Source organism: Dasypus novemcinctus, chromosome 11, assembly GCF_030445035.2.
Source record: "Dasypus novemcinctus isolate mDasNov1 chromosome 11, mDasNov1.1.hap2, whole genome shotgun sequence".
NCBI lineage: Eukaryota > Metazoa > Chordata > Mammalia > Cingulata > Dasypodidae > Dasypus > Dasypus novemcinctus.
In genome coordinates, this window is record NC_080683.1 from 34,103,557 (window position 1) to 34,128,444 (window position 24,888).

General features: G+C 40.2%; 1 protein-coding gene across 7 annotated transcripts in view; it reads left to right on the plus strand.

Annotated features, from left to right (window-relative positions):
* The window catches only part of PTP4A1 (protein tyrosine phosphatase 4A1), a 49,048-nt gene extending 33,743 nt beyond the window's left edge, over positions 1–15,305 (plus strand). The window contains exons 1-6 of one of the 7 annotated variants that reach the window (XM_004469980.4): positions 2,068–2,305; positions 5,519–6,072; positions 7,228–7,320; positions 7,658–7,788; positions 12,932–13,006; positions 13,916–15,305. In XM_004469980.4, coding sequence (XP_004470037.1) covers positions 5,968–6,072; positions 7,228–7,320; positions 7,658–7,788; positions 12,932–13,006; positions 13,916–14,033 — 522 coding nt within the window. In that variant the 5' untranslated portion in view covers positions 2,068–2,305; positions 5,519–5,967 and the 3' untranslated portion in view covers positions 14,034–15,305. Of the gene's footprint in view, positions 1–2,067; positions 2,306–3,048; positions 3,140–5,518; positions 6,073–7,227; positions 7,321–7,657; positions 7,789–12,931; positions 13,007–13,894 lie in introns of those variants that run through there. The other 6 variants (XM_004469981.4, XM_071218531.1, XM_071218532.1 and 3 more) reach the window with 6 other exon arrangements.
* Positions 15,306–24,888: the final 9,583 nt, after the last annotated feature.

A 24,888-nucleotide genomic window follows, 5' to 3' on the forward strand; every position in this document is an offset into this window, starting at 1 on the left:
CTTGAGAATTTGAGCCCAGCTCTTAAAAGCTTGATGAGCTTAGCAGCCTGAATTCCCTTGGTGAGAATATTTCATGTCAGCAATGCCTATGGTAATTACAGGATCTGTGTATCACAAGGCTCACAACTTGTATCACAAGTTCTACTAGAAAGCTGGCTAACACTGATTTGGTTCTACTTACCATTTGCTCACAGAGTTTATATCTTCTCTCACCAAATTCATTCGTTTGCAAAGTTACTACAGGAAAAACTTTCATTATTCCAGTTAGCATTACTGTGCTGACCAACTCTTGGGGTGAGAGTGGCATAAGATGTGCCTGTTAACTACACTATTATCTATGTTGGTCAAGCAACCCACTTATAAGTTTCTTATTTATTATATTAACTCTGTCAACAATATTTTCTTGCAGTCTGCCATGAATACTTAGTCAATATTTTTTTTGCCATGAAGAAATTTTTATATTTTATATGAAATTTGTCAGTCTTTTTCTTTATGACTTGAGATTCTGGGCCTGCATAGGAAGTCTCTTCCCACACTAAGATTATTTTTTTAAATCCTTGTTTTCTTACAGGATTTAAAGTTCTTAAATCTTTCCTCCTTTTATACTTAATTTGTGAAGGGAAATAATATACTTCTCAAGCTCTCCAGTTTCCCTTGAGTTAGATGGATTCCAAAATTTCCAATGCAAGCAATTTTCTTTAAAATGAAGATGAGTTGATTTTGGTTCCTTTAAAAGCCTGACCCTTTTTTTTTTCCCGAAGAGCACTTACTTTGTTTACAGAGAACGTGTTTTCAAGAAAGTTGAATAACTATGCAAGAACATTCCAATAAATTCAGAGATGCTGTAGTACACTGATTGAAGACACAACTTGATCCGCAAAGCCCTCTCCTATCTAATCTTTAGTGAAAACAGCAAACAAAAGGCTTCAGTGTTAGTGGAAAACAGTTCTTCAAAGCAGGTAAAGGTCCTGTTTACTTCTAACAGAAAGCTGAGGAGAAAGGGTTTTCAGATTATACATGACAGAGCTGCCCTTGTGTAGCACAGAACAATTGCGATAAGGCTTTACTTCTTTGGGGCCTAAATTATGAAGAGAGTGGAATCACAAGGACAGAATATGAACAATAACCAAAAAAGCTATCCTTTGACGCAAAGAATTGCATCAGTCCTCGACAAAACCGGAGATTCTTAATTTTAAAAAACGCTTCCTTTTAGCAATGCCTAACCTTTCATTATCTGTGATAACACGTTAAATGAGCAGTCGTACAAAAGATGCATGTGATTTCGAAATGCCACAACTGAGCCAGCAGCAGTTGCCGGCGTATGTACTATGAAAGCGTTGACCAAAAAGACCATAGGGAACGTAGGGTTTTATATGCATCACAAGACAACTTTCACTCTCTTCTGTATGGTAAGTTTTGCCAAGATAAGTTTATCCCCACTTAAAGATGCCCCCCGGCGACAAGTATTCCTCTTGCCCAAACCCGGGGCCATGGCAGTCAAGATGTTGAGTCACTAGGTACAGCAGTCGCGGGACATAAATCTGATTTGATGACGGAGATCCTACGGGAGTAGGTGCCAAGGTAAACCGCAGGCAAGGATGACTGTGGTTATGGCTTAAGGCTGAAGAAAGCAGGTCGGGCATGAAACGCGATTCCAGCCCGAAGAGACTGCATTTTAAGTTTGAGGCAAACTTCAAGCCTCGCCTGTGACATTTGTGCATCCCTTGGTGGTTTTAACCACAAGAAACAAGCTTTGCGGTGCGACCGCTTCCAGTCCCAAGTCCCGAGGCTTCTCTCGCTCCCACCCCTTCTCCGCCCCAGGTTTCGTCCACTAGCGAGTCTCTCTTCCGCTACCTCCCTCCCTCCGCCGCCCGGGGGATGCTCCCACTCCGAGGCTTTGCCATTCATCAACCGGTTCACACCGGCGGCCGCCGCCGCGCTGTGACGTCAGCGGCGAGAAGGCCTCCGCCCCCGCTCGTCGGCGTTAGGCCTCGAGCCCCGGGCCCCGATTGGCGGCCGTGGTTGCGTACATCGCTCTGGCTATAAAAAGACGAGCTTGTGACGCAAGGGCGCCTCGGCGCGCGTATTGGCTCTCCCGGCTGCGGACCGGCTCGGCGACGCGCTCTCCTCAGAGCCGCTCACTGCATGGTAGAGCCTGGTGCCACCGCCGCCGCCTGCATCGCCACCGCCCCGCGACGACCACCGCCACCCCCTGCCCTGCAGCCGCCGCCAGCGCTTGTTTCGCCGCCGCCTCGGGACCGGCTGTATGATTAGGCCACAATCTTCAATGAGTAAACATATTCCTGTGAGTAGCCGTCGTACTGCCGCTTATCGAGCAGGGAGTCCGCGCCCGGCCCCCCCATTCCCGCGGCCGCCTTTGTTCGTAGCCGGGCGCCCGCTCCCCGCTGTCCCGGGCCGCGGTTTCGATGTGTGCGGGGCGGGAGCGGCGTGGTCAGAGGCCCAGTGGCCAGCCGTCGCGGCTGGGAGCGGGGAGACGGACGCCGGGGCGCCCTCGGGGTCCGGCTGGCGGTTGGCTTCCAAGTCCCAGCCGAGCCCGGGGCGGCGGAGGTGATGCGGCCGGGCCTGTGCGGTGGGCGGGGGCGGTTTCGGCCGCCGCAGCGGGCCGGGCGGGGCAGCACAAAAGCCGCTTTGTGACCGCTGCCTCCGCCCTTGGTGCTCGGGCTTGGCGCGCCCGGTCCGGGCCCGGTGGGCTCCGCGGCGTTCCGGGGCCCCTTTGTTCGGCCGAAGAGCCGCCCGCCCGGCGAGCGGGAGACGTGGCCCAGGGTGGGGCGAGGGCTGCGCGTGTCACTGCAGAGCCGGCGGCGAGGGCCCGGCGGCGGGGTGGGCAGCAGACCCTGGCCGGCGTGGGGTAGGCGGGACGGCCGGGCGCGGCTGGTAACGGTCTCGGCGGAGAGGTCTCCGAGCTCGGGGCTGGCGCGGGACAGGAACCTGGTGCGGCCACCCGACGCCTCACACAAAATGGCCTCGGCGCCGGCGCCTGACTGAAGGCGCGGCGCGAACCCGTGATTGCGGCGCGGAGAGGGGGCGCCTCGGGCGGGCCCGGGCGCGCGGAGCCGCGGCCTTCGGGGAACCTCCCGCGAGCTGCTGCCCTGCGGGGGCTCGGGCGGGCCCCTGCCAGGTGAGGACACCGACCCCCTCCCTGTCCTGCCCTCAGTCGCCACCTGGTAATTCGAGCAGTTCCGCATTTAACGCCCCACCTTGGGCTGTGGATAATGGGAACAAGTCGAGTCTTGCCTTGCTCTGGGACTAGTCCTTCGAGAAATGGCCCGGGTCTGAGCGCCTTGGAAACTGCCAGGGCTACTGTTAGAAAGAGGCAAAGGAGTCCTCGAATCAGCTGATGGTTTCCTTGCTAATCTCGGAAGGGCCCTGGATCTGGACCGTTTTAATCAAGGAGTATTTAGAACTGTTCCTGAAGTCCTTGGTGTAATATGTGTATCCTTCCGTTGACTTGTGGCAACAGTAACGAGGCAGAGCCAGACTTCCAAAGTTTATCTTTTGTCGGTGGGAGCCTCTGCCATTCCAAGAGGATTGGCTTACTTGCACTGTACTTGCAACTGAATTAGTTGAAAACCAGAAAACTAGATCATTCCCAAATGTAAGCAGCATTTTACACATGATTTATCCTAGATGCAGATTAATGATTTGGCAAAGTGGTCATACTGATTAATTGGCTCGGCTCTGCAATCTGACAAACCCCATGTATGTTTTTGTGATCCTACGGAACTAGTATGTAGGAGGATTAAAAAAAATCCCTTGGTATTTTGAACTACTAATTGTGGATAGGTTTCCCCATGAAACTGGGAATTGAGGAATGACTTGGGCAAAACAGATAGGTGTGTTAGTAGTGTTCAGTAGTCAGTGCTGCTTTGGGAGAAATTCCCCCAGCCACTGGGTGGCTCTGCTCAGTAAAAATAACCGGTTCACTAAATTCTGTGCTTCGTGATGATAACTGCTTACATGCAGGTTTGTGACCAGAGTAGGATTTAACAGGAATTTATATTCTAAGGAAGTGATACATGATTATTTCTGTGATCTGATAGGTCTTCATGTGAATTCTTCAAAATTTAGCAGAATTATTATAGAAAATAACTGGCAAGGGACTCTATTTAAAGGCTATAATAAATTACTTGGAAGAAAAAACATTAATATTGATGCCTTTCCTGTACATATTCTGAAAATATCCTGTGATATTGGCATAAAACTGATTTTAGTTCTTAGAGAATTTATAAAAACTAGTAAATGTGTGTATACATATTTATATTTATACTTACTGATAGTAGAAGTTGTTTTTTGAGACCTTAAGTGCAGGATTGATTCAACCCTCCAACTACCTACCACCTCCTTTTTTTCTGAATTAGATTTCATTTTTAGGCTGGATAAATGAAAATTTTGTTTGAAAGTATAAAGTTCACATTATTATTAAAGTTATGGTATATTTTTATAACTTATAAATCGTAATGTTTTCCTTTTACATTCATAAGCATACATTCTTATGGTACTTCGCATAAACTGACCTTCCAAGATTCATTTTCCTCATTATTAAATGGAAGTGACAGATTAATAAGTTGTTGAGAATAGCATATAGAAGCACTTTGAAAACCAGTCTTTTTTTTTCTCTTGAGAAAAGGATGTATTGGTTGTATCCTTAAGTCTTTAGAATAGTAGGTAAATTTCATTGAGAGCCAGTTATTTTTACTATTTTACTATAAGTAGAATGTTATGTTTAAACTCCGATTCCTTAAAACTTTGACTTAAATGTATTTTTGAAATTGAAAAAAAAATGATTAAAAGCACAAAATGAAAATTAGATGTGACTTAATAATTTAACTATAAGACTTGGACATGGTTAACATAACTTATTAATAACATAAGACCAAGATTTATAGGACAATCTTTGAGAAATAATTACATAAAGAATTACTGTCTTTATAGAAGGCCACACAACTGACATCTCCCACCCCCAAAGTGGCTTAATAAAAAAACAGTAACTATAAAAGTAAAAGATGTTTTTCATTATGAGTTGAGTAAATTATCCAAGGTAACAGCTTCAGAGTATTAATGAAATTTGTAATAATGTGTGAAATGTTGGAAGACTCAGTATAGGCAATTGTAAATATAATTCATGACAATGTAAAGCAAACAACCAACTATTAAAAGAGGATTAATAGAATAAAATATATAATGGTTATTTACCAAATGTCAACAGTGCTTTTCTTTATAGGTCATCAGTAATTTTAGTTTTACTTCTTACCTGGCGTTAGGATTCTGTTTAAAGTTTAAAGATTTTATATGATAAATAAACTTTTGTTAAATGCTTATTGATTTAATCTATAGTCATAACTTGTATTTTGTGGTAAATTTAAAGTTGAGAATAGTGGCTTGGACTTTAATTCACAAAGATCATTGTGCACTTAAAAACAGTAAAAGCCTAACGTTCCTTTTTGAATTGGAAAGCAACTTTTTTTTCCCTCTTTGTCTCTCTTTTTCTTTTAAACAGCAGTTCTGTGGTGTTCTTGGTCACACATTTATGGAGTTTCTGAAGGGCAGTGGAGATTACTGCCAGGCACAGCACGACCTCTATGCAGACAAGTGAACTGTAGAAAGTTACTACTACTCCACCAAGAAACCCCCATAAGAGTGGTTAACCTGGACACAGAAGTGTTGAATTGAAATCTGCAGAGCATTTTACAAGAGTTCTGACCTGGATGGGGTAAACCTCAGTGCACTTCTTTATATTGCCTCAGTATTACTGGATTGAAGAATCGCTGCTTCTTGTTAGGAGGTTCATTTCATTTCCCATTACTCCCAACTTCATATGCAAAGCACTGAGAATTTCAAGTGGAGTATCTTGAAGTAGACTTCAGTTTCTTTACATCATTTCTGTATTCTTTTTTTTTTTTTTTTAATTCTTTCATACCTTATTGAGTGTTTTTTAACTAAATTAAAATGGCTCGAATGAACCGCCCAGCTCCTGTGGAAGTCACATACAAGAACATGAGATTTCTTATCACACACAATCCAACCAATGCAACCTTAAGCAAATTTATAGAGGTAAGGTTTGACACTTTGTAATGTCTTAAGTTGATTTCATTTTAACAAGGATGTTGTACCTGGGAAAATAGCTATTACTTTTGAGAATTTTGAGATATTTACATATAGCGGAAATTCCTAGAAATGAAACGTTGATAACTTCTGTACGCTAGAGGAAAATTATTTTATAGATTTCAAGAGGGGACATATACTTGAATTTAGTTTGGATTTACCTCTTGGGTTGTTTGCTTAATTTAAATCTTTATATGTGGACAGTGTAACAGTATAGCTATCACCTGTATGAAATTTGTAGGGTAAATGCTGTCGTCGTTGAAGTTTTCAAATATTTACCGACTAATGCCATAAACCAAAGTTTAGGTTGTGTCTTAGACTCCCTATTTGCTATTTAGAACCCATTTTCTCCTTGTTAATTTTGGTTTTTCCTTAAGGTAGCTAGGTGCCCAAGACTGTTTGACTACTTACCTCTTTTGCCTCTAGGAAGGACTGTAGTGCAGAATAATTTAGTTGGCCCATGCACGTTTTATCTTAAAAATATCTACAGGTACTCAAACAGCATATGACGCCTCACCAGTTGGTAATACTTCATTGGTGTTTTTATTTTTGATTACCATCAAGATATTAAATGCTTGGAGAGATATAATTGGAAAAGCATTATGAGCCTGTAGTTTTAAATGGTATGTGTAAAGAGTGTGTGTGTGTTTTAAACTGTATTTTCAGTATTCTGGAGTCTCTGTATATACTTTTAAGGTTCTAAATTACACCGTACTTCAAATGAATAAAAATTGAAGAAATTAATATAAATGAGTGAAGTCAGATTATTTCTAGTCATGAATGAGTCCTTTGATTCTTTTGACCTTTGTCCTGTTGATTCTCTCTTATTAGTGTTTCTTCCCCTTTTGTCAAGAGTATTTAACTAAAAGAAAATAGGTGTGGGTTTGTAACGTTCCCTTTTTGCTGGTCTAGAATTATCATTTAGAACAAGATTTTGCTAACATGTTGAACATACCTAGGTTGTACTGTTTCTTCCATAATTTTCAATTACCCAGCAATACCAAATCGAGAGATGAGCAAAATAAATGATAAATAGTAAGAGTGTGTAATAGTGATGCAGTTTAGAAGATTTCATCCTGTTCTTCTATTGTGTGTTTTATCCAGGAACTTAAGAAGTATGGAGTTACCACAATAGTAAGAGTATGTGAAGCAACTTATGACACAGCTCTTGTGGAAAAAGAAGGCATCCGTGTTCTTGTAAGTAACTGTTCCTATGTTTCTTAATAACTGCTACAAAAATTTTATTCAAAAATAAGCTACAGACCTTAAAACGTTTCATTTTAAAGGTTTTTACAAAATCATGCAGTGTCTTTTTCAAATAAAAGTGAAAGCTTAGCAAAGATTTGAGGTTAATAAAAGCTCTTTTAAAGATAAGCACTTGAGTTGCATTTCGTTAACAATTGGATTTACTAAACTTGGGTAAACATGTTAAAATGAAAATGTCTCTTGGAAACATTTAGATGTTAGAAATTTAGAATTATTTTTAGTGTCTATATTGAAAATTTAAAACATTTACATAATTCTTTTGACTTAGGATTGGCCTTTTGATGATGGTGCACCACCATCCAACCAAATTGTTGATGATTGGTTAAGTCTTGTGAAAATTAAGTTTCGTGAAGAACCTGGTTGCTGCATTGCTGTTCATTGTGTTGCAGGTCTTGGGAGGTAAGATAATTTCTTACATCCATTTATTGGTATTGATCTTAGCTCCAGTAAAAACTTGATTTTCAGATACATGTTTGTAAATTAAATTTGCCTTGTTACATTACTGAAATGAACTTCAAAGTAGGTGAGATATGGTAAAAATCATTTGTGTTCCAATACAGCTGGAGGTAGCAAATGCAATTTTCAGTTAAATTTGTGGGCAAAATTGCTAGAAAACTAATCTTTGAATTATGAATTGTATGTCCCAAAGGTGGTCTGCATTGTGTGTGTCGTTGTATATTTGATATGGGATTGGTCCTGAAGATTCTGATTCAGTAGGAACTCATTACATATATAGTGCCAAATTGTATAAATGTTCAGACTTCTTGTAAACCTCCCAGTCCCACTCACCACCAAGTCCCTTTTCTGGCGGAAAGAGTTAAATGAAAAGTGATAGATTCAGGGATTTCGGGTACTGCAACTCTGTCACCAATCCCATTGATAATAAAATATAGAGAAGAAAGCGTAAGAGAGGCATTCGTGACATTTAAAGAAATGTCCTTTGTGTTTTTTTAATAATAAACTATTTTTAAAGAGGTTTCAGATTACAGATGACTTACATCAAAGTATGAGGAATTCCCATGTAACCCCCTCCCTCTTCCACATCACCCCCCTTTTTTTAAATTTATTCCCCGCCTCCCATTGTCTGCTTTCTGTGTCCATGTGTTCTTCTCTGTCTGCTTATATTCTCATTGGGCACCTCTAGGAACCGATCCTGGGATCTTTCCAAGTGGGAGAAAGGTGATTGCTCTCTTGTCCCACCTCAACTCCCTCAAGTGTGAGGAACTATTTTTTGTTTGTTTTTTGAGATACCGGGGATTGAAACTGGGACCTCATGTGGGAAGCCAGCAGTCAGTCTCTGAGCCACATTGGCTTCCTTGTTTTTTTTAAATGTAGCAGTGCAATTTATCTGTGAATGCCACTCATTTTAAAAATGCATGTTAAAAAAAATTATTCACTTGTGAAGATATACCTACAGTAATAATCTAAAAAATAAAACCATTGTGACAGTTATCAGTACTTTATACATCTAACAAATACTGAAGGAGGCAACTACCATTATTATAACTTCTTTAAACCCAAAAACACATCATACTTAAGAGAAACATCAGAATGTTCACATTTGCATGCGTTTTTGACGAACTTGCAAAGATGCCACATATAACAAAACCACAATTTTGAATCAAAATAAATATTAAAAACATTTAAGCCTTGTGACTAACTTACTCTATGGAAGCAAGAAAAATAGTGACTAGTAACAGCAGGTTTATCTCTACAAGAAAGCAATCACTAATTTCCCTTATCATAAAACAAAAGTCAGTGAGTCAACATTTTAATAATACTGACCAAGTTATTTATTATTCAAGAATTTACTTTTTTAAAGTTATATCTTTAAAATGTATCCATCCATATATTTAGATTAAATTAAACTTATGCATTAAGAACATTTTGCTCAGAATTCTAATCTTAATTATAAACCATAACTTACCAAAGCATAGTCTAAAAACTATATAATAATGCTACCACTTAGATTTATATGCGGTATCTGGAAAACTTAAAAAACAGGAGTTTTGCCTGTTTCTCCAGAATAAATGTCCCTATGTCTAAAATTTTAAATGATAATCAGCAAAGATTCAAATAATTCATGCTATCCATTTTCCTTCATTGGCTTTGATAAAAACAACCATCTGGTATTGGAGCACCATCTTCCTTCTCAGTTACAGTCTCTACAGTCTTAGAAGCAGACAAGCTAACCATTGTTTTATTTTTGAAGCAGTCTTCTGCTTCTCAGCCATAGCTGCACAAACAGCAACAATCTCACCACTTTCAAACTCAGTCAGAAATTGACTTTGGTGAGAAATCTGTTACTTTCTCATGATTCATTCTTTTTAATCCTCTGTGCCAGTTTTCTCCTGCTTCTGGAGTGTTCTTGCCCAATAAAGATCTTTCCGTATTTCAGGGTTTGTTGGTGTATTAGTCAGCCAAAGGGGTGCTGATGCAAAATACCAGAAATTGTTCTTATAAAGGGTATTTATTTGGGGTAGGAGTTTACAGATACCGGGCCATAAAGCATAAGTTACTTCCCTCACCAGGGTCTGTTTTACTTGTTGAAGTGAGATGGCTGCCGACATCTGCAAGGGTTCAGGCTTGCTGGGTTCCTCTCTTCCTGGGGCTTGCTTCTGTTTTCTCTGTGAGCTTACTTCCCAGGACTCCAGCATCAAACTCCAACATCAAAACCCTTAACTCTGTCCTTTGCCGTGTCTTTTATCTATAAGTCTGCACCCACCAAGGGTTGGGGACTGGACACCCTACTGGCACAAGAGGTTTACTTGTTTAAGGAATCCAGTATAATCTAATATGCCCAGAGGAAAAGACCAGTTTACAAACATAATCCAATATTTCTTTTTGGAATTCATCAATATCAAACTGCTACAGTTGGATAGATGTGAAAGGCTACTTGATAACCTGGAATTGCTTCCTCCATTTTGTCCATCTGGCTCCCTGTTGTCATATTCTATTGTCTATCTTTATCCTTTAGTTTACCTTTCCTCATAATCTTCATTTCAAAACTCTTCACATCTCTTGCCCTTGTTTTATCCTTTCAGGCTGCACTACTCCTTTTAGTATCTCTTGCAAATCTGGTTCTTTGTCTGTGAACAACTTGGAACTCACCCTCATTTTTGAAGGACAGCTTTGCCAGATACAGAATTCTTGGCTGGCAGTTTTTATTTGTCTTAAATATGTCATACCACTTTCTTCTGTCCTCCATGGTTTCTGATGAGAGGTCTGCACTTAATCTTATCGCGTTTCCCTTGCATGTGATGCTTTGCTTTTCCCTTGCTGCTTATAGAATCCTCTATCTGCTATTTGTCCATTTTAAATAGTAGGTGTCTCAGGGTGGGTCTCTTCAGACTTATTCTGCTTGAGGTAGTTGTCCTTTGGATATTGATATTTATGTCCTTCATAAAGGTTGGGAAGTTTTTGGTCGTTATTTCCTCAAAATATTCTTTCTGCCCCTTTTCCATTCTCTTCTTCTGGGACACTAATAATGCAGATGTTTGTAAGTTTTGCGTTGTCACTTAATTTCCTGAGACTGTTAGGTTTTTTCCATTCTCTCTCTGTTCTCCTTCCTGTCTTCTCCAGTTCTGATGTTCTGTGTTGTTGCTTCAAAATCACTAATTCTGTCTTTGCATAATTCAAATCTGCTCTTATGTGCCTCTAATGTATTTTTAATCTCATCCATTGTGTCTTTCATTCCCATAAGATCTTTTACTTTCTTTGCATGCTTTCAAATATTTTTTATGCAATCCCATTGTCTTCTTAATATCCCTTTAGTCATGTTTTCTTTACATTCTTTGAAGTGATTTTGAAGAATTGTATAATTATCACTGATTACTTGTATTAAAAACTGTATTTCTTTATGATATTTAGTTTGTTCTTTTAGCTAGACCATCTCTTCCTGTTTCCTAGTATGGCTTGTATTTTTTTGCTGATGTCTAGGCATCTGAATATGTTGGTGTATCTATTCTAACTCATTTCTCTCTTTTGCCTTTTTCCCCACAGCTCTTCCTTGATGTTTGGGTCACCTTATTCTCAGTCTTTAAAATTGTCCAGCATATATTTTCAAAGTCAGGCCAGGAATTCATTAGTGGGGTGCAGGTTTTCTACCAGAGGTAGGATGCAGAGAGTACCAGAAAGTTTTTGTCCATGCAGTTTCCAGACCGGCCAGCAGATGACTCTAGTCAGTGCACGTTTTTATGGAGGTGTTTCTGTGTTGAATCTCCAGATCAGAGATTCATAGTGGGCTCTGCGAGCTAAATTCACTGAAGAAAAGCACCCTGACCTCCTCTGCCTTGAAATAGCTGACAGGGAAGAAGATGTCTGTTCTCCTCTGTCGGCCACAGTGAGCCAGGGCTTTTACCCCAGTTTAATATCTTGAGAGTGGGGAAAGGGGGAGCCCTTCCTGGCTGCAGCAGAGGCCTGGTAACTCACGTCTGTCTTTTCAGTTTCTTTGTCTCTCTGTTCTTCACTCCCTTGGGAGTTGTGTAGCATTGTCCTGGTCTGCTGGCTCCCAAAGCAGGTCCCTCAGACAGCTTTTGGCTCTTTCTCCTTTGTTTTTGTGAGCATTCAACTCTGCTTGTTAGTTAGTTGGTCACCATCTTCCCACAGTCCTCCCAGAGTCAACATGCCTTTTTTTTCCATTTTAAAATGGAAAATATTTTTTCACTGCCTGGAATACATGAAAAATTGTAATAGTTAAGGGCATAGTTCATTTTTGGTTCTTGAGAAAAGTCTGGGTTTGATATGAAAATACAGAAAAATACTGATTCTTTTTAAATTAGTATAGTATTAGTCACCTAAAAGGGCCCTCATGCAAAGTACCAGAACTCTGTTGGCTTTTATTAAGGTTATTTATTTGGGGTAGACGCTTATAGTCACAAGGCCCTAAATAGTCCAACTCAAAGTACCATGAGAGGTACTTTCTCACCCGGTCATTTGCCACATGTTGAAGCAAGATGGCAAGCAATGTCTGCTAAGGGTTTAGCCTTCTTTCCTCCTCTTAAGGCTGTGGTCCCAGCATCTTCTAATCTCAGCTGTAGGTTGGTATAAGGCTCATATCTCTCCCCAGGGTTTCTTTCCAGGCTCAGCTACTCTGTTCTCTTCATAGATCAGCTGTAGACTATCAGGCTCGTCTCTCTTCTGAGGGCCTCTCCTGCTAATGAGCCATCTCTATTCCTCTGTTCTTTTCCTTTGTGTCCTGAGAGAGTCTGTTTTATCAGCCCACCAAAGGGCTGGGACTCAACGCTGAGTGGCACTTTAATGACATGGTTTTTAGCGAAGCCCTAATCTTTACATAATTTAATCAGACGGTTTAGCTTTATCTAATCAATCAAAGGGTTGTCATGCCCAGGGGAACAGACCAGTTTACAAACATCATCATATATCTCTTTTTGGAATTCATAAATACTGCCAAAAGTATCAACATTTACAACTGGTATTTCTTATATAGGAAGTATGGTAGATAATACTTCTGGATTGGGAAATGTTTGTAGTAATGAATTTCCCTGTATTTTAAGATTTATCAAAATTCTTAAATTATCAGAGCTCCAGTGCTTGTTGCCCTAGCATTGATTGAAGGTGGAATGAAATATGAAGATGCAGTACAGTTCATAAGACAGTAAGTATTTATTGGGTTCTTTAATTCACCATCTCTTTCATTTCCGCCATTGAATGTCAGTGAATTTATAGTACTATGTAAATGAATCTTTTCTGATAGAAGATCTGAGTGTTGTGATCATTTTTAAGATAGTATTAAGCAGAAAGTAAAGATCTTATTTCATGGTTTTGCATTCCATCCAGATGTTCATATTACAGAGATTCAAATCCAAAAGTATTTATTTATTTGAGGTACCAGGGGTTAGGGAACAAACCTGGGACCTTGTTTGTGGGAAGCCAGTGCTCACCTACTGAGCCACATCAGCTTCTCTGAGTTAGTTTTTTCATTTGTTTTGCTTGTTGTTTTTGTTCTGTTTTATTTCTCAGGAGGCACCAGGAACCAAACCCATGACCTCCGATGTGGGGAGGCAGGCACTAAACCACTTGAGCCACATCCACTCCCTAAATCCAACAATAATAGATTCTGAATTGTTTTAATTCTTGATTGAATGTCTTTATTATTCTGTTTTATTTTTGTTGAAGTATAATAAACAGAGAAAATGCACAGGTCTCACAGGTAGATGGTGTTAATAAAACATTTAAGTAACAAGTATCCAGTACATGTTACAGAATAATTTCTTCACTCCAGAAAATGCATTCCATTTTATGCCTTTAGCAGTCAGTTTATCTTCCCTGCAACCAGAGATTAACTTTTGACTTACTGTCACCAGAGACTGGTTTTTTTTTCTTGGACTTTGTAAGTGGATTCATGAATTTTGACTATTGTAACCACCACTCAGAAGAACAAAAATTCACTTTTTACTACTTTTTCCCATTTACAAGTGTATGCCTGTCCCATATTCCTTTCTGTGTTAGCACACTGAACATTACTATAGTGAGATTTGCACAGTCTAATTTTTTTTCCTTCCAGAAAGCGGCGTGGAGCTTTTAACAGCAAGCAACTTTTGTATTTGGAGAAGTATCGTCCTAAAATGCGGCTGCGCTTCAAAGACTCCAATGGTCATAGAAACAACTGTTGCATTCAATAAAATTGGGGTGCCTGATGCTATTGCCTTGGAAGTGGAACTTGAGAGAGGACCTAATTTGTCAAACATAATAACCCACATATTGGTGAATAAGTCTAATGAAGTTTCCATATGAGTATTGAAAAGCAGTCTCACCATGCTACAAGTTTGACAGAATTGCAACCTCTGTGGGTTACAGTCAACCTGTTTGGATTTTTGCTGGTCAGCATTTAAAATGGGCTTATCATTTGTAACAATTGACCTTTTCTGAAATCATGCAGTATTGAGTTATAAGTTGTCTTTAAATCTATTCCCATACCAGGATCTTATCAATATATAAGAAATTTTTGAGAGATTAGGTGCCAAAATACCCAGCACAATACTTGTATATTTTTAGTATCATACAGAACTTAAAATCCCAGGAACTATGAACACTCTAGACCTTATGTGGTTTATTCCTTCAGTCATTTCAAACATTGAAAGTAGGGCCTATATGGTTATTTGTTCACTTTATGTTTACATCTCCCACATTCGTACCAATATACATCAGGTTTGCGCAGCCATTGAATTTTGTTGGGATTTTTACCGAGTCTTACGGTGATTATTTAATGTCAACAAAATCTCATCTTGTGACTTTAGAGGAAACCTCCATTTTGAACATCTGCATTGTACAGAAGCACACATGTCTTTAATGTCTCCAGACAAAAAAAAGCCTTACAGTTAATTTAATGTTTGCACTTTGGGGTGCAACTTAACCGGGGAGGGCCTGACAAATAAATGGGAGGGGGCTATTAAATATTTTAGTAAAATGTTGCTTTCGTCTTGTGCGGAACATGTAGATATGCTCTTTAATTTAGTAATTATTTTTTTAAAAGGTAGCGATGCTTTGTTATGATAGCTACAAATAATTCTTAATCATAAAATTTCTGAAATTCTTGTAATTTTTTCCATATCTATTGGAAGTTGTTTACCAGCTATTTTGTTTGAATTGTGATTTTTTTTCCTTCTCTTCCCAACCTCTTGCAAAAAAAAGTAGGTTTCTGCTAATGAATTCAGCAGACATCTAATATTTTATATGCCTTTTGAGCTGTGTAACTTAATATTTGGATACTTGATAATTTCTTTTATTATGTAATTGATAAAATGGTGATGTGTATTAATGTTAGTTCAACCATATATTTATACTGTCTGGGAATGTGTGGTTATAGTTCTGTGGGAGAAATAATTTGTCAGTGTTCACCAGCTTGTAAAAACCTAGTGCGAGAGCTTAAACATCTAAATAAATAATGAAATGCATTTATCACTGAGATTGTTTTGCTTAAGATTAACAATTTATTTTGTAAAAACTGAATGAATTGCACTTCACAGAAATGCCATTTGGAGTAAAGTGTGTCCACCCTTTGTGAAAGGATTAAATGAAGTCAGTGTTGTAGTAAGCTTTTAGATAAAATTTGTTAGGGTGGTGGTAACTATATTTAATACTAAAAGTGTTCTTCATTATAAACTAATTTAAAGGTCTAAAAGACCTTTTACTATTCTATACTGAGGAAGCAATGTTTACCTGGGAGGAAGACTTTGATTTGGAGCTCAGTTAAACCAGTTATTAGCAGTTTTGAGCAACATAACTTCCGAGCCTCAAGTTTTCTCATTCGCAAATTGATAATTGCATACCTTTATGTTTTGAAAATTCGTTTGAACATATTATTTGGCATCTGAGGGCTGAATATTAGCTTCTTTAAATAGTTTGAGATAATAGTGGAAATACTTGTTTGCATAGCTTTTATTAATCTGAAAAGGTTCAAACGTTCTCATCTGATAGCTACAAATATAAAAGATCCAATTTGAGTAAAATGTGAAAAATCCACCTTTTGCTTATAAGAATTTGTTTTCATCTCTTCATGGCAGTTAGCATTTAATATACTTAAAACTGAGTAGAAAGGGAAAGAACGGATATTTGGAGGCCCTTATGTTCTGTAAATCTCAGAGCTTTTGTTTTTGGGTCTAGTTAACTTTCACTACTAATATATATCATTCATACATGAACATACAGAGTATATATTAAAAGTTGTGAATTCTAACAATGTACGTAACACTATACAGGGCACCCATAGTACCTACACTATTTTTGATTTTTTTTTTTACTAACCTACTCTTGGGAAAACATAATTTTGTATAGTTAGTTCCTGATAGACTATATCACCACATAATCTCTAAAACAATATTTGCATTTGTTGAGAGGAGATGCCATTGTGATTAATGGAAAGTGTCTTTTTGTGTTAGAAAAAAGTTAGTTTGCAGTGTTGGATTGTGAAAATTAAATTTACTTTATAAACCTTATCAGCACAGTATACAATATAAGGTTTGTGTTTTTGCTTTGTTTTTTTAAAGGGTTGCCAGGAATTGAACCTAGGACCTAGTACATGGGAAGCAAGCACTCAACCACTTGAGCTTCATCCGCTCCCCAAAATGAGAGTTGGATTTTTTTCTTTGTCTTTAGGAGGTACTAGAGATTGAATCCAGGACCTCGTGTGTGAGAGGCAAGCACTCAACCACTTAGCTATATCCACACCCAAGACCATTTCTTTTGTTAAAACACTCAAACATGAGTTCATGAACTCATTTTCCTCAAAAACAAAGTGCTTTTCTTACATCTGAATAAACCCTTATTTGTAATTTTCTCCATTTAAATTGAAGCCTTTTCTGTTTTTGCAGAAAAGTATGTCATAATAGGCTAATCCATGCTTCAGGAACAAATCTGAATTCTTTGGGACTTAGAAGAGATTGATTTCTCACTTATGTTTCCTGTCTTAGCACAGGGACCCAGGCTCATCGAGTATCTACTTTTTGGAACACGGCTAGTTGTGACAGAAGGACAAAATGGGCTTTGGAGTGTCACGTGGTAACGAAATACTCGCCAAGAAGTCACCCGTGTCATTTCCACCTAATTCACTGGCAACTTGTCACACAAACATAGGAAATGCATTCCTATCATGTACTGAAAGGCCAGAATATAGAGCAGTATTGATTGCTACCATATCAGGATTTTATTAAAAGTATATCCATAATAACACCTCAATAACTGAAATAGCAAGTATAAGGGGATAATTTCCAAGCAGCCAAAACTGGTGTCATAAAGTTCAGACACTTAAAGCTTGTGAGTGATACTTACAAGGGAACCATAGGCACTTATTTAAATCTATTGAATGTTTTAGACATAACTTTAGTTTTGATAGTTCAGTTTCCTGTCTGGCATGAGTTGGTAAATAAAGCAGAACATGGAGGAAAGAAGCATGTAAGTGGCAGTAAGATGTCTGTCAGCCTGGTACTGAGAGATGAATTACAGAAACTAGGCTGACTTCAAAAAGCCCAGCCGTTTGAAATAAATCAATGCTATGACTACCTTTGGCTTACATTCCTTAATAGACCTTGGCTTAAATGATTCACCCACAGGAAAGAACCTTTTTAGATGTTGATGATTACCTTAGTTATCAAGAATGGATTACATATGGTTTTGTTCTTTAGTCCAGTGTTTCCAAGGGATATACTTAGGTATATTAGAAAAGTGGTACCATAAATAAATTTGGCAAACACTGGACTAAATGTAGACATTTACTGCAATATTACTCAAGAGTGTTAATATGCCAATAGCATTTTTACTATTTCTGAGTACAATATGGTATTTAGCCATTGTATAAGTCAGCATCTCTGAGGTAAACAGATGGTAGACTCAGAGTAGGTAATTGAGAAGCATTTAATAAAGGGAATAGTTGCCACCTTCAGCCCTAGAGGGGAAAGGGAAAAGTTAGCAGAGCTGGAGAGGATTGCCTGAGCTGTGACCTTAGGAGGAAGATGGAGCCCAGCTATTGGCAATCCAACAGCAAAGAGAGAGAGACTGAGGAATAAATAACCTAGCCTCAGTTCCCTATCCTCTTTAATGTCCTGCTGGTATCTATTAATCTGACCTGCCTGTTCCCTACCCCCTGCAATTAGCCAAACCAAAGGATGGAGAGGTGCGATGGCTTGCTCGGTCGGTAGAGGTGGGGTCTGGCTGCGGACGAGGGGTTGGTCCAGCTCTGGACGAGGGGTCGGTCCGGCAGCAGACGAGGGATCGGTCTCACAAGGGGTTGCGCGGTTCGGCTGACGGGGTCGCCCGGCGAAGCCGGCGACGAAGGGGTCGCCCGGAGAAGCCGGCGACGAAGGGGTCGCCCGGAGAAGCCGGCGACGAAGGGGTCGCCCGGAGAAGCCGGCGACGAACTGGGGACAAGGGAGGCCAGGCCCTTGTCGGGGGCTCTCAGGACTGGAGGGCGCACGGCAGAAAAACTACCGCGGAGACAAGGTAAACACGCAAGTCCACTTTATTGAGGGCGAGGCAACAGTTTTATAGGGGCTGGGGAAGGCTGATTGGTTGAAGCCACGCCCTGTTCTGATTGGTTGCCGGCGAAAGGTCAGTGGGCGGTACCGGATGGGGGAGGGGTGGATTGGCTGTCGCTGTTGCTGGGGGAAGGGGCAGGGTTTAGGGATTGGTGGCTGCTGTTGCTGGGGTGGAGGGCAGACTGGAGTTTCCCGCCCACACCGGGCTGTTGCTGCTGTCGGGGGAGGGAAAAGGGCAGACTGGACTTTTCCGCCCACACCTGGCTGTTGCTGCTGTCGGGGGAGGGGAAAAGGGCAGACTGGAATTTTCTGCCCTGCGCCTGTGCAGGGAGAAGGAAGAAGAAGGGTGCCGCCCCACAAGGCATCGGGTGGCGCCATCTGGGAGGAGGGGCGGCCGCGGAAGCATGGCTGCCGAGAAGGGGAGACCCGAGGGCACTCTGCGCCCATGCCGAGCTTCCTTCAGGGGTGGCGGTGGGCCCGACCAACCACCCTATTATGGGGGCAGCGGAATTAGGCCTACCGCGGCCGCTCCCCTGCCAGGCCAGCAAACCACACTTCAGCCCGAGGGGTGACCGCAGAGAGGGGCAAAGGAATCTGCAAGCTATACAGATCAGTCTTTCGGGCACAGAGAAGAATAGAGGCAAGTAGAAAATGGAAAACAAAATATCCTGTACCATTGCTTTTTTTCATAGATGACTGGGATTAACGTTCTACAGAGAACACATTGGGAAAAATTGGCATAATCTATAGTTATCTGTCCAAATTTATACACATGTATACATATTTTTAAGTGGCAATATAATGAATCCACATTAATATGAAACAGTTCATTCAACTTCAATTAAGTTGGTTTTGGAGGAGTGGGAGCATAGTTTTTCTGAAAAACTGATAAGATTAAACAACATACTGCCCTTCATTTCACTTTCGACTTCTGCATTGTGATCACAGAGCTGGTAATTTTTGCAAAAATATTCCAAGGCTTTAATTTTCCCAAAGGCCATTCTTAGTCTAATATTCATTAATTCTGTCTTGAAGCATCTATTATGACACCCATACAATTTTTTTTTTTGTATTCTAATTTAACTCTGCCTGACAATAACTTCTGTTGTGATTTGAGCGATTTTCCAACATAATTTTCATTGACTTCATAAAATCCTGCAACTGAAATTTCTGTTTCATATGTTTGCTTTGTGTTTTTGGCTACATTGATTGGCTGGAAAATGACCAACAAATAGATCTGAACTCAGTAGATGCTAGTGTTGATTGGGAAAATATATAAGTAGATATTTACTAATGAAAATATACTTTTGCCCCCCTAGAACTTTATTATCATAGGGACTCAAATAGATCTCAAATATTAATAAAAAGAGCTCATAATCGGAAGGAGTAAAGAGCTAAACTAGGTCAAATGTGGCTTCAGTAGATATGACTCACAAATTCTATTTCAGTTGTTTGTGTTCTTTAGACTTGTTCACACCAGAAGTCCACCAATAGTGTTGAAAAGATGATTCCACAGAACTTGACATTCCCATTTCTTGTCAACCAAGAATCCAGCTTGAGGGAAACAACTCATCAGTTGGTTTCTCTAGTGCTCATAATGCAAAATCTGTAACATGAAAATGCCTGCAAGTAGTCGTGCCTTCCAGTTTCAGCATATTTAAATACCTGACTTCTTTTAAGGAAACGTTTTAGAGAAATCTGCCAGGATATTTCTCTAACTTGAATGTAATCATAAGGAAACTAGCATGTTAAGAAAACAACCATGGTAAATTCATTTATACTCACTTTTTGATAGTATTTTATATGTAACATTAATTTTTATCATGTTTGCTAGGATTTATTCAGCAAATATTACATACCAAATTTTATTATTAAATGTTCTTTTCAATTCAACACATACATATACTAGGAAAGAAGCATCTTTTTGAAAAAAGTAGGGAGTCTGCTAATGGTTGGTGGTCAGAGCTAGAAGCTAGAGGAGAGGTAAAAATCCCAGCCCTTAGAGAACTGTCTGGTTTTTAAATTGACTAGAATTAGGAAGTTATGCATTAATTCCATAGATGTTCATTAAGAGAAGATTATGGGGGAGCGGATGTAGGTCAAGTGGTTGAGCACCTGCTTCCCAGGTATGAGGTCCCAGGTTCAATCCCCAGTACCTCCTTAAAAAAAGATTGTGGTCACTGCAGGCAAAGTGATAAAGACAAACATGGTCCTTTACTTCATGGAACTTAGACTAGCAGGTGAAAATTTAAACTTGACCTGCTCACCATAGCATGATAAAAAGAAGTATATCTAAACCAAAACCACCTCTCCCTAAAGCTTCCAAATTGCAAAAGAAGTATATTAAAATGCCCCTGTTGCGAAGGCATATACAAGTAGTTTCATGGGTAGCTATCAATGGAATATCATTAAAACATGGAATCAAGATGACTTCTGGGAAGATGGTAGATTAGAAAGACATGAGGTTTTCTTTTCTCCCAGAAAAATAGAAGGAAGACAGAAATGGCCTGTGAAAAAATCTAGTGTTTAGGATACCTGGGGAAGGCTGAACACCACATACAAGGGAGCAGGGCACAGGAAAAAACCTCGACAGAAAGATCACATATAGGAACTGCAGCTACAGCTGCCAGCACCCTCCCCCCACCCTCTGAGCAGACAAGTTTGAATTCTCTTGCTTCATGCCTGCAGCCACAGAAAGAATGGGTCATAGGGATCCACCTCCCCAGGAAACAGGAGAGACAAGGACACAGCCTAAGACTGATTCAGTTTTAGCCAACAAATTTGGTCTGCTGTGTCCCACAAGCCTTTCCAGACTGGGTGGGGTTACACCATTGTTTGCCCTGGGAGAGGCATGGGATTAAATATATCCCACTCTCAATCACACTCCTACTAACTTAGATTGGTTGTTGAGGAAGGAATGGGGAATGGAATTATTTCCTACCTGGGAAAATGGTGGGGGCTGCCAGCAAAGGTTGGATATCAGCCTATGAGGAAGTCTGAATTGCAAGACTCTGAATAGCCTCCAGGCAGGATACCCTGTCACACTGATCTAGTCCCTGGTGCAGTGAACACACTCCAACTAGTTTTATAACTGAGAGGGTTGTCAAAGAACACCATCTACTGGTGTACCAGGGAAATATATGTGAGGAAATTAAAAGTGAGTAAGTAAGAAAGTCTTTTGAAGGCCTTTAAAGCCTTTCTTCCCAAGGTTCTTGGAAGCAGGTCTGCAACCCATTACTGAGTCCATGGCACAGATTTGAACAAATAACAGTGACAAGCCTAAAGACCTAGAACAGGTTGAACCAAAAATCAAAGAACAGGGAAGCAGAGTTGGCCCAGTGGATAAGGCATCGGTCTACCACATGGGAGGTCCGTGGTTCAAACCCCAGGCCTCCTTGACCCATGTGGAGCTGGCCTGTGCGCAGCGCTGATGTGTACAAGGGGTGCCGTGCCACACAGGGGTGTCCCCCGTGTAGGAGAGCCCCATGCGCAAGGAGTGCGTCCTGTAAGGAGAGCTGCCCAGCATGAAAGAAAGTGCAGCCTGCCCAGGAATGGCACCGCATACACGGAGAGCTGACACAACAAGATGACCCAGCAAAAACACAGATTCCCGTGCTGCTGACAACAACAGAAGCGGACAAAAACAAGAACATGCAGCAAATGGACACAGAACAGACAACTGGGGGGAGGGGAGAGAAATAGATAAAAATCTTAAAAAAAAATTAAAGAACAGCAGTGCAGTAACACATAATCACTAAATCCCTATGTAAGAGAAACTGAGCATAAGAATATAACTGACCTACATAATTAGATGCCTAGACCTCAGCAAAAAATTACAAGCCATATTAAGAAAATGGAATAAGCAAAGGAATGTATCAAAACCCCAGATGAGACACAGGATTTGATATACCTAATCAAATGAGTTGAAAGCTAATATGGCTAAAGAGAGAATATAACTGACCTACATAATTAGATGCCTAGACCTCAGCAAAAAATTACAAGCCATATTAAGAAAATGGAATAAGCAAAGGAATATATCAAAGCCCCGGATGAGACACAGGATTTGATACACCTAATCAAATGAGTTGAAAGCTAATATGGCTAAAGAGAGAAAGGACATCAGGAAGACACAAAGTAAGCACAAAGATTTTAAAAACCTGAATAGAAAAATAACAGTTCATGGGAATGAATACACAGCAGATAAGATCAAAAACGCATTAGAGGGAAGCAGATGTGGCTCAGCTGACAAAGTGTCTGCCTACCATATAGGAGGTATGCGTTCTAACCCAGGGCCTCCTGGTTCATGTTGTGCGCTGGCCCATGTGCAGTGCTGCCATGCACAAGAAGTGTCATGCCACACAGGGGCAACCCTTGTGTAGGGGAGCCCCCTGCGCAAGGCATGCACCCCACAAGGAGAGCTGCCCCGTGCAAAAAAGCACTGCCTGCCTAGGAGTGGTGCTGCACACATGGAGAGCTGATGCAGCAACATGACGCAACAGAAAGAGACACAGATTCCTTGTGCCAGTGAGAATGCAAGCAGACACAGAAAAAAACACAGCAAATGGACACAAGAGAGGAGACAATGAGGAAGGAGGAAGGGGAGAGAAACAAATCTTTAAAAAAAACACATTAGAGAGGAGTGGATATAGCTGGAGTGGTTGAGCACCTGCTTCCCATATAGGAGGTCTTAGGTTCAACCCCTGGTACCTCCTAAAAAAAACAAAAACCAAAAAACACATTAGAGACAAACAGCAGTCTTGAAAGGATAGAAGAACGAATTAGTAATACAGAAGACAGAAGAGCTGAAATTGGAATCCAGATGTGGCTCAACTGATAGCGCATCTGCCTACCATATAGGAGGTCCAGGGTTTAAACCCAGGACCTCCTGGTCTGTTTGGTGAGCTGGGCTATGTGCAGTGCTGCTGCATGCAAGGAGTGCCATGCCATGCAGGGGTGTCCCCCACATAGGGGAGCCCCACATGCAAGGAGTGCACCCTGCAAGGAGAGCCAACTCACATGAAAAAAAAAACGCCCAAGAGTGGTGCCACACACGGAGAGCTGATGTACCAAGATGACGCAGCAACAAAAAAGAGACACAGACGTGGACACAGAAGAACACACAGTGAAGGGACACAGAGAGCAGACAATGGAGGGGGGAAGGGGAGAGAAATAAAAATAAATAAATCTTATAAAAAGAAGAAAAGCTGAAATTGAAGAGAGTAAAGAACACAGAAAGAAAAGAATGGAAAAAAATGAGCAGGGGCTCAGAGAGTTGAATGAAACATGAAATATAACAACATACATGTCATGGGAGTTCCAGAAGGAGAAGAAGGGAAAAGGGGCAGAAAGAGTGATGAAATAATGGCTGAAAATTTCCCAATTCTCATGAAAGGAATGAATTTACATGTTGAAAAAGCATAGTGTATGCCAATCAGAAGAAATCCAAATAGACCTACTCCCAAGACACATACTCACAATATAAAACACCAAAGATAAAGAGAAAATTCTGAGAGCAGTAAGGGAGATATAAACTATATCACATACAAGAGACACTAGTGACTTAATGTGACTTAATGTGGATTTCTCATCAGAAACAATGGAGGTAAGAAGACAATGGTATGACGTAATTAGAATAGTGAAAGAAAAAATTGCCAGTCAAGAATTATCTGAAAAGATTGTTCTTCAGATATGAAGATGAGTTTAAAATATTCACAAATAAACAAAAACTAAGAGTTGTAAAAAAGAATCCCCCTTTGCAAGAAGTATTAACTTAAAACCAAGAGAAAAAGACAGAAGAGAGATAAGTGGAAGAGAGTGTAGAAGATATGGTTAGCAGAAAAGATAAACAAAAAGAGTAAAAAAACAGACGAAAATAAGATACAACAAATGAAAGCCAAAGAATAAAATGGTGGAGTTATTAAATAATGCATTTACACTAATATCATTGAATGTGAATGGAATAGACTCCCCAATAAAAAGATATAGGCTGACAGAATGGATAAAAAAACATAAACCATCTGTATGCTGCCTAAAAGAGACTCACCTTAGACCCAGGGATACAAACTGGCTGAAATGAAAGGTTGGAAAAAGATACTCCACTCAAATAGTACCCAAAGAAGAGCAGGAGTAGTTATACTAATCTCAGACAAAACAGACTTTAAATGCAAAAAATGTTATAAGAGATACAGATAACCATTATATATTTCAAAAAAGGGATAATCCATGAGGAAGGTATAACAGTATAAATAGCTATGCACTAACAAGGGTGCCCCAAAATGCATGAGAGAAACCCTGGCGAAAAGGAGAGAGGAATAGACATCTTGACAATAATCATTGGAGATTTCAACCCACCACTCACATCATTAGATAGAACATTAGAAAGAAGATGAACAAGTAAAAGAACTGGAACAATATGATGAAAGAGTTAGACCTAACAGACATACAGAATGCTGCATCCAAACTCAGCAGGTTATCCATTCTTCTCAAGTGCCCATGGATCTTTCTTCAG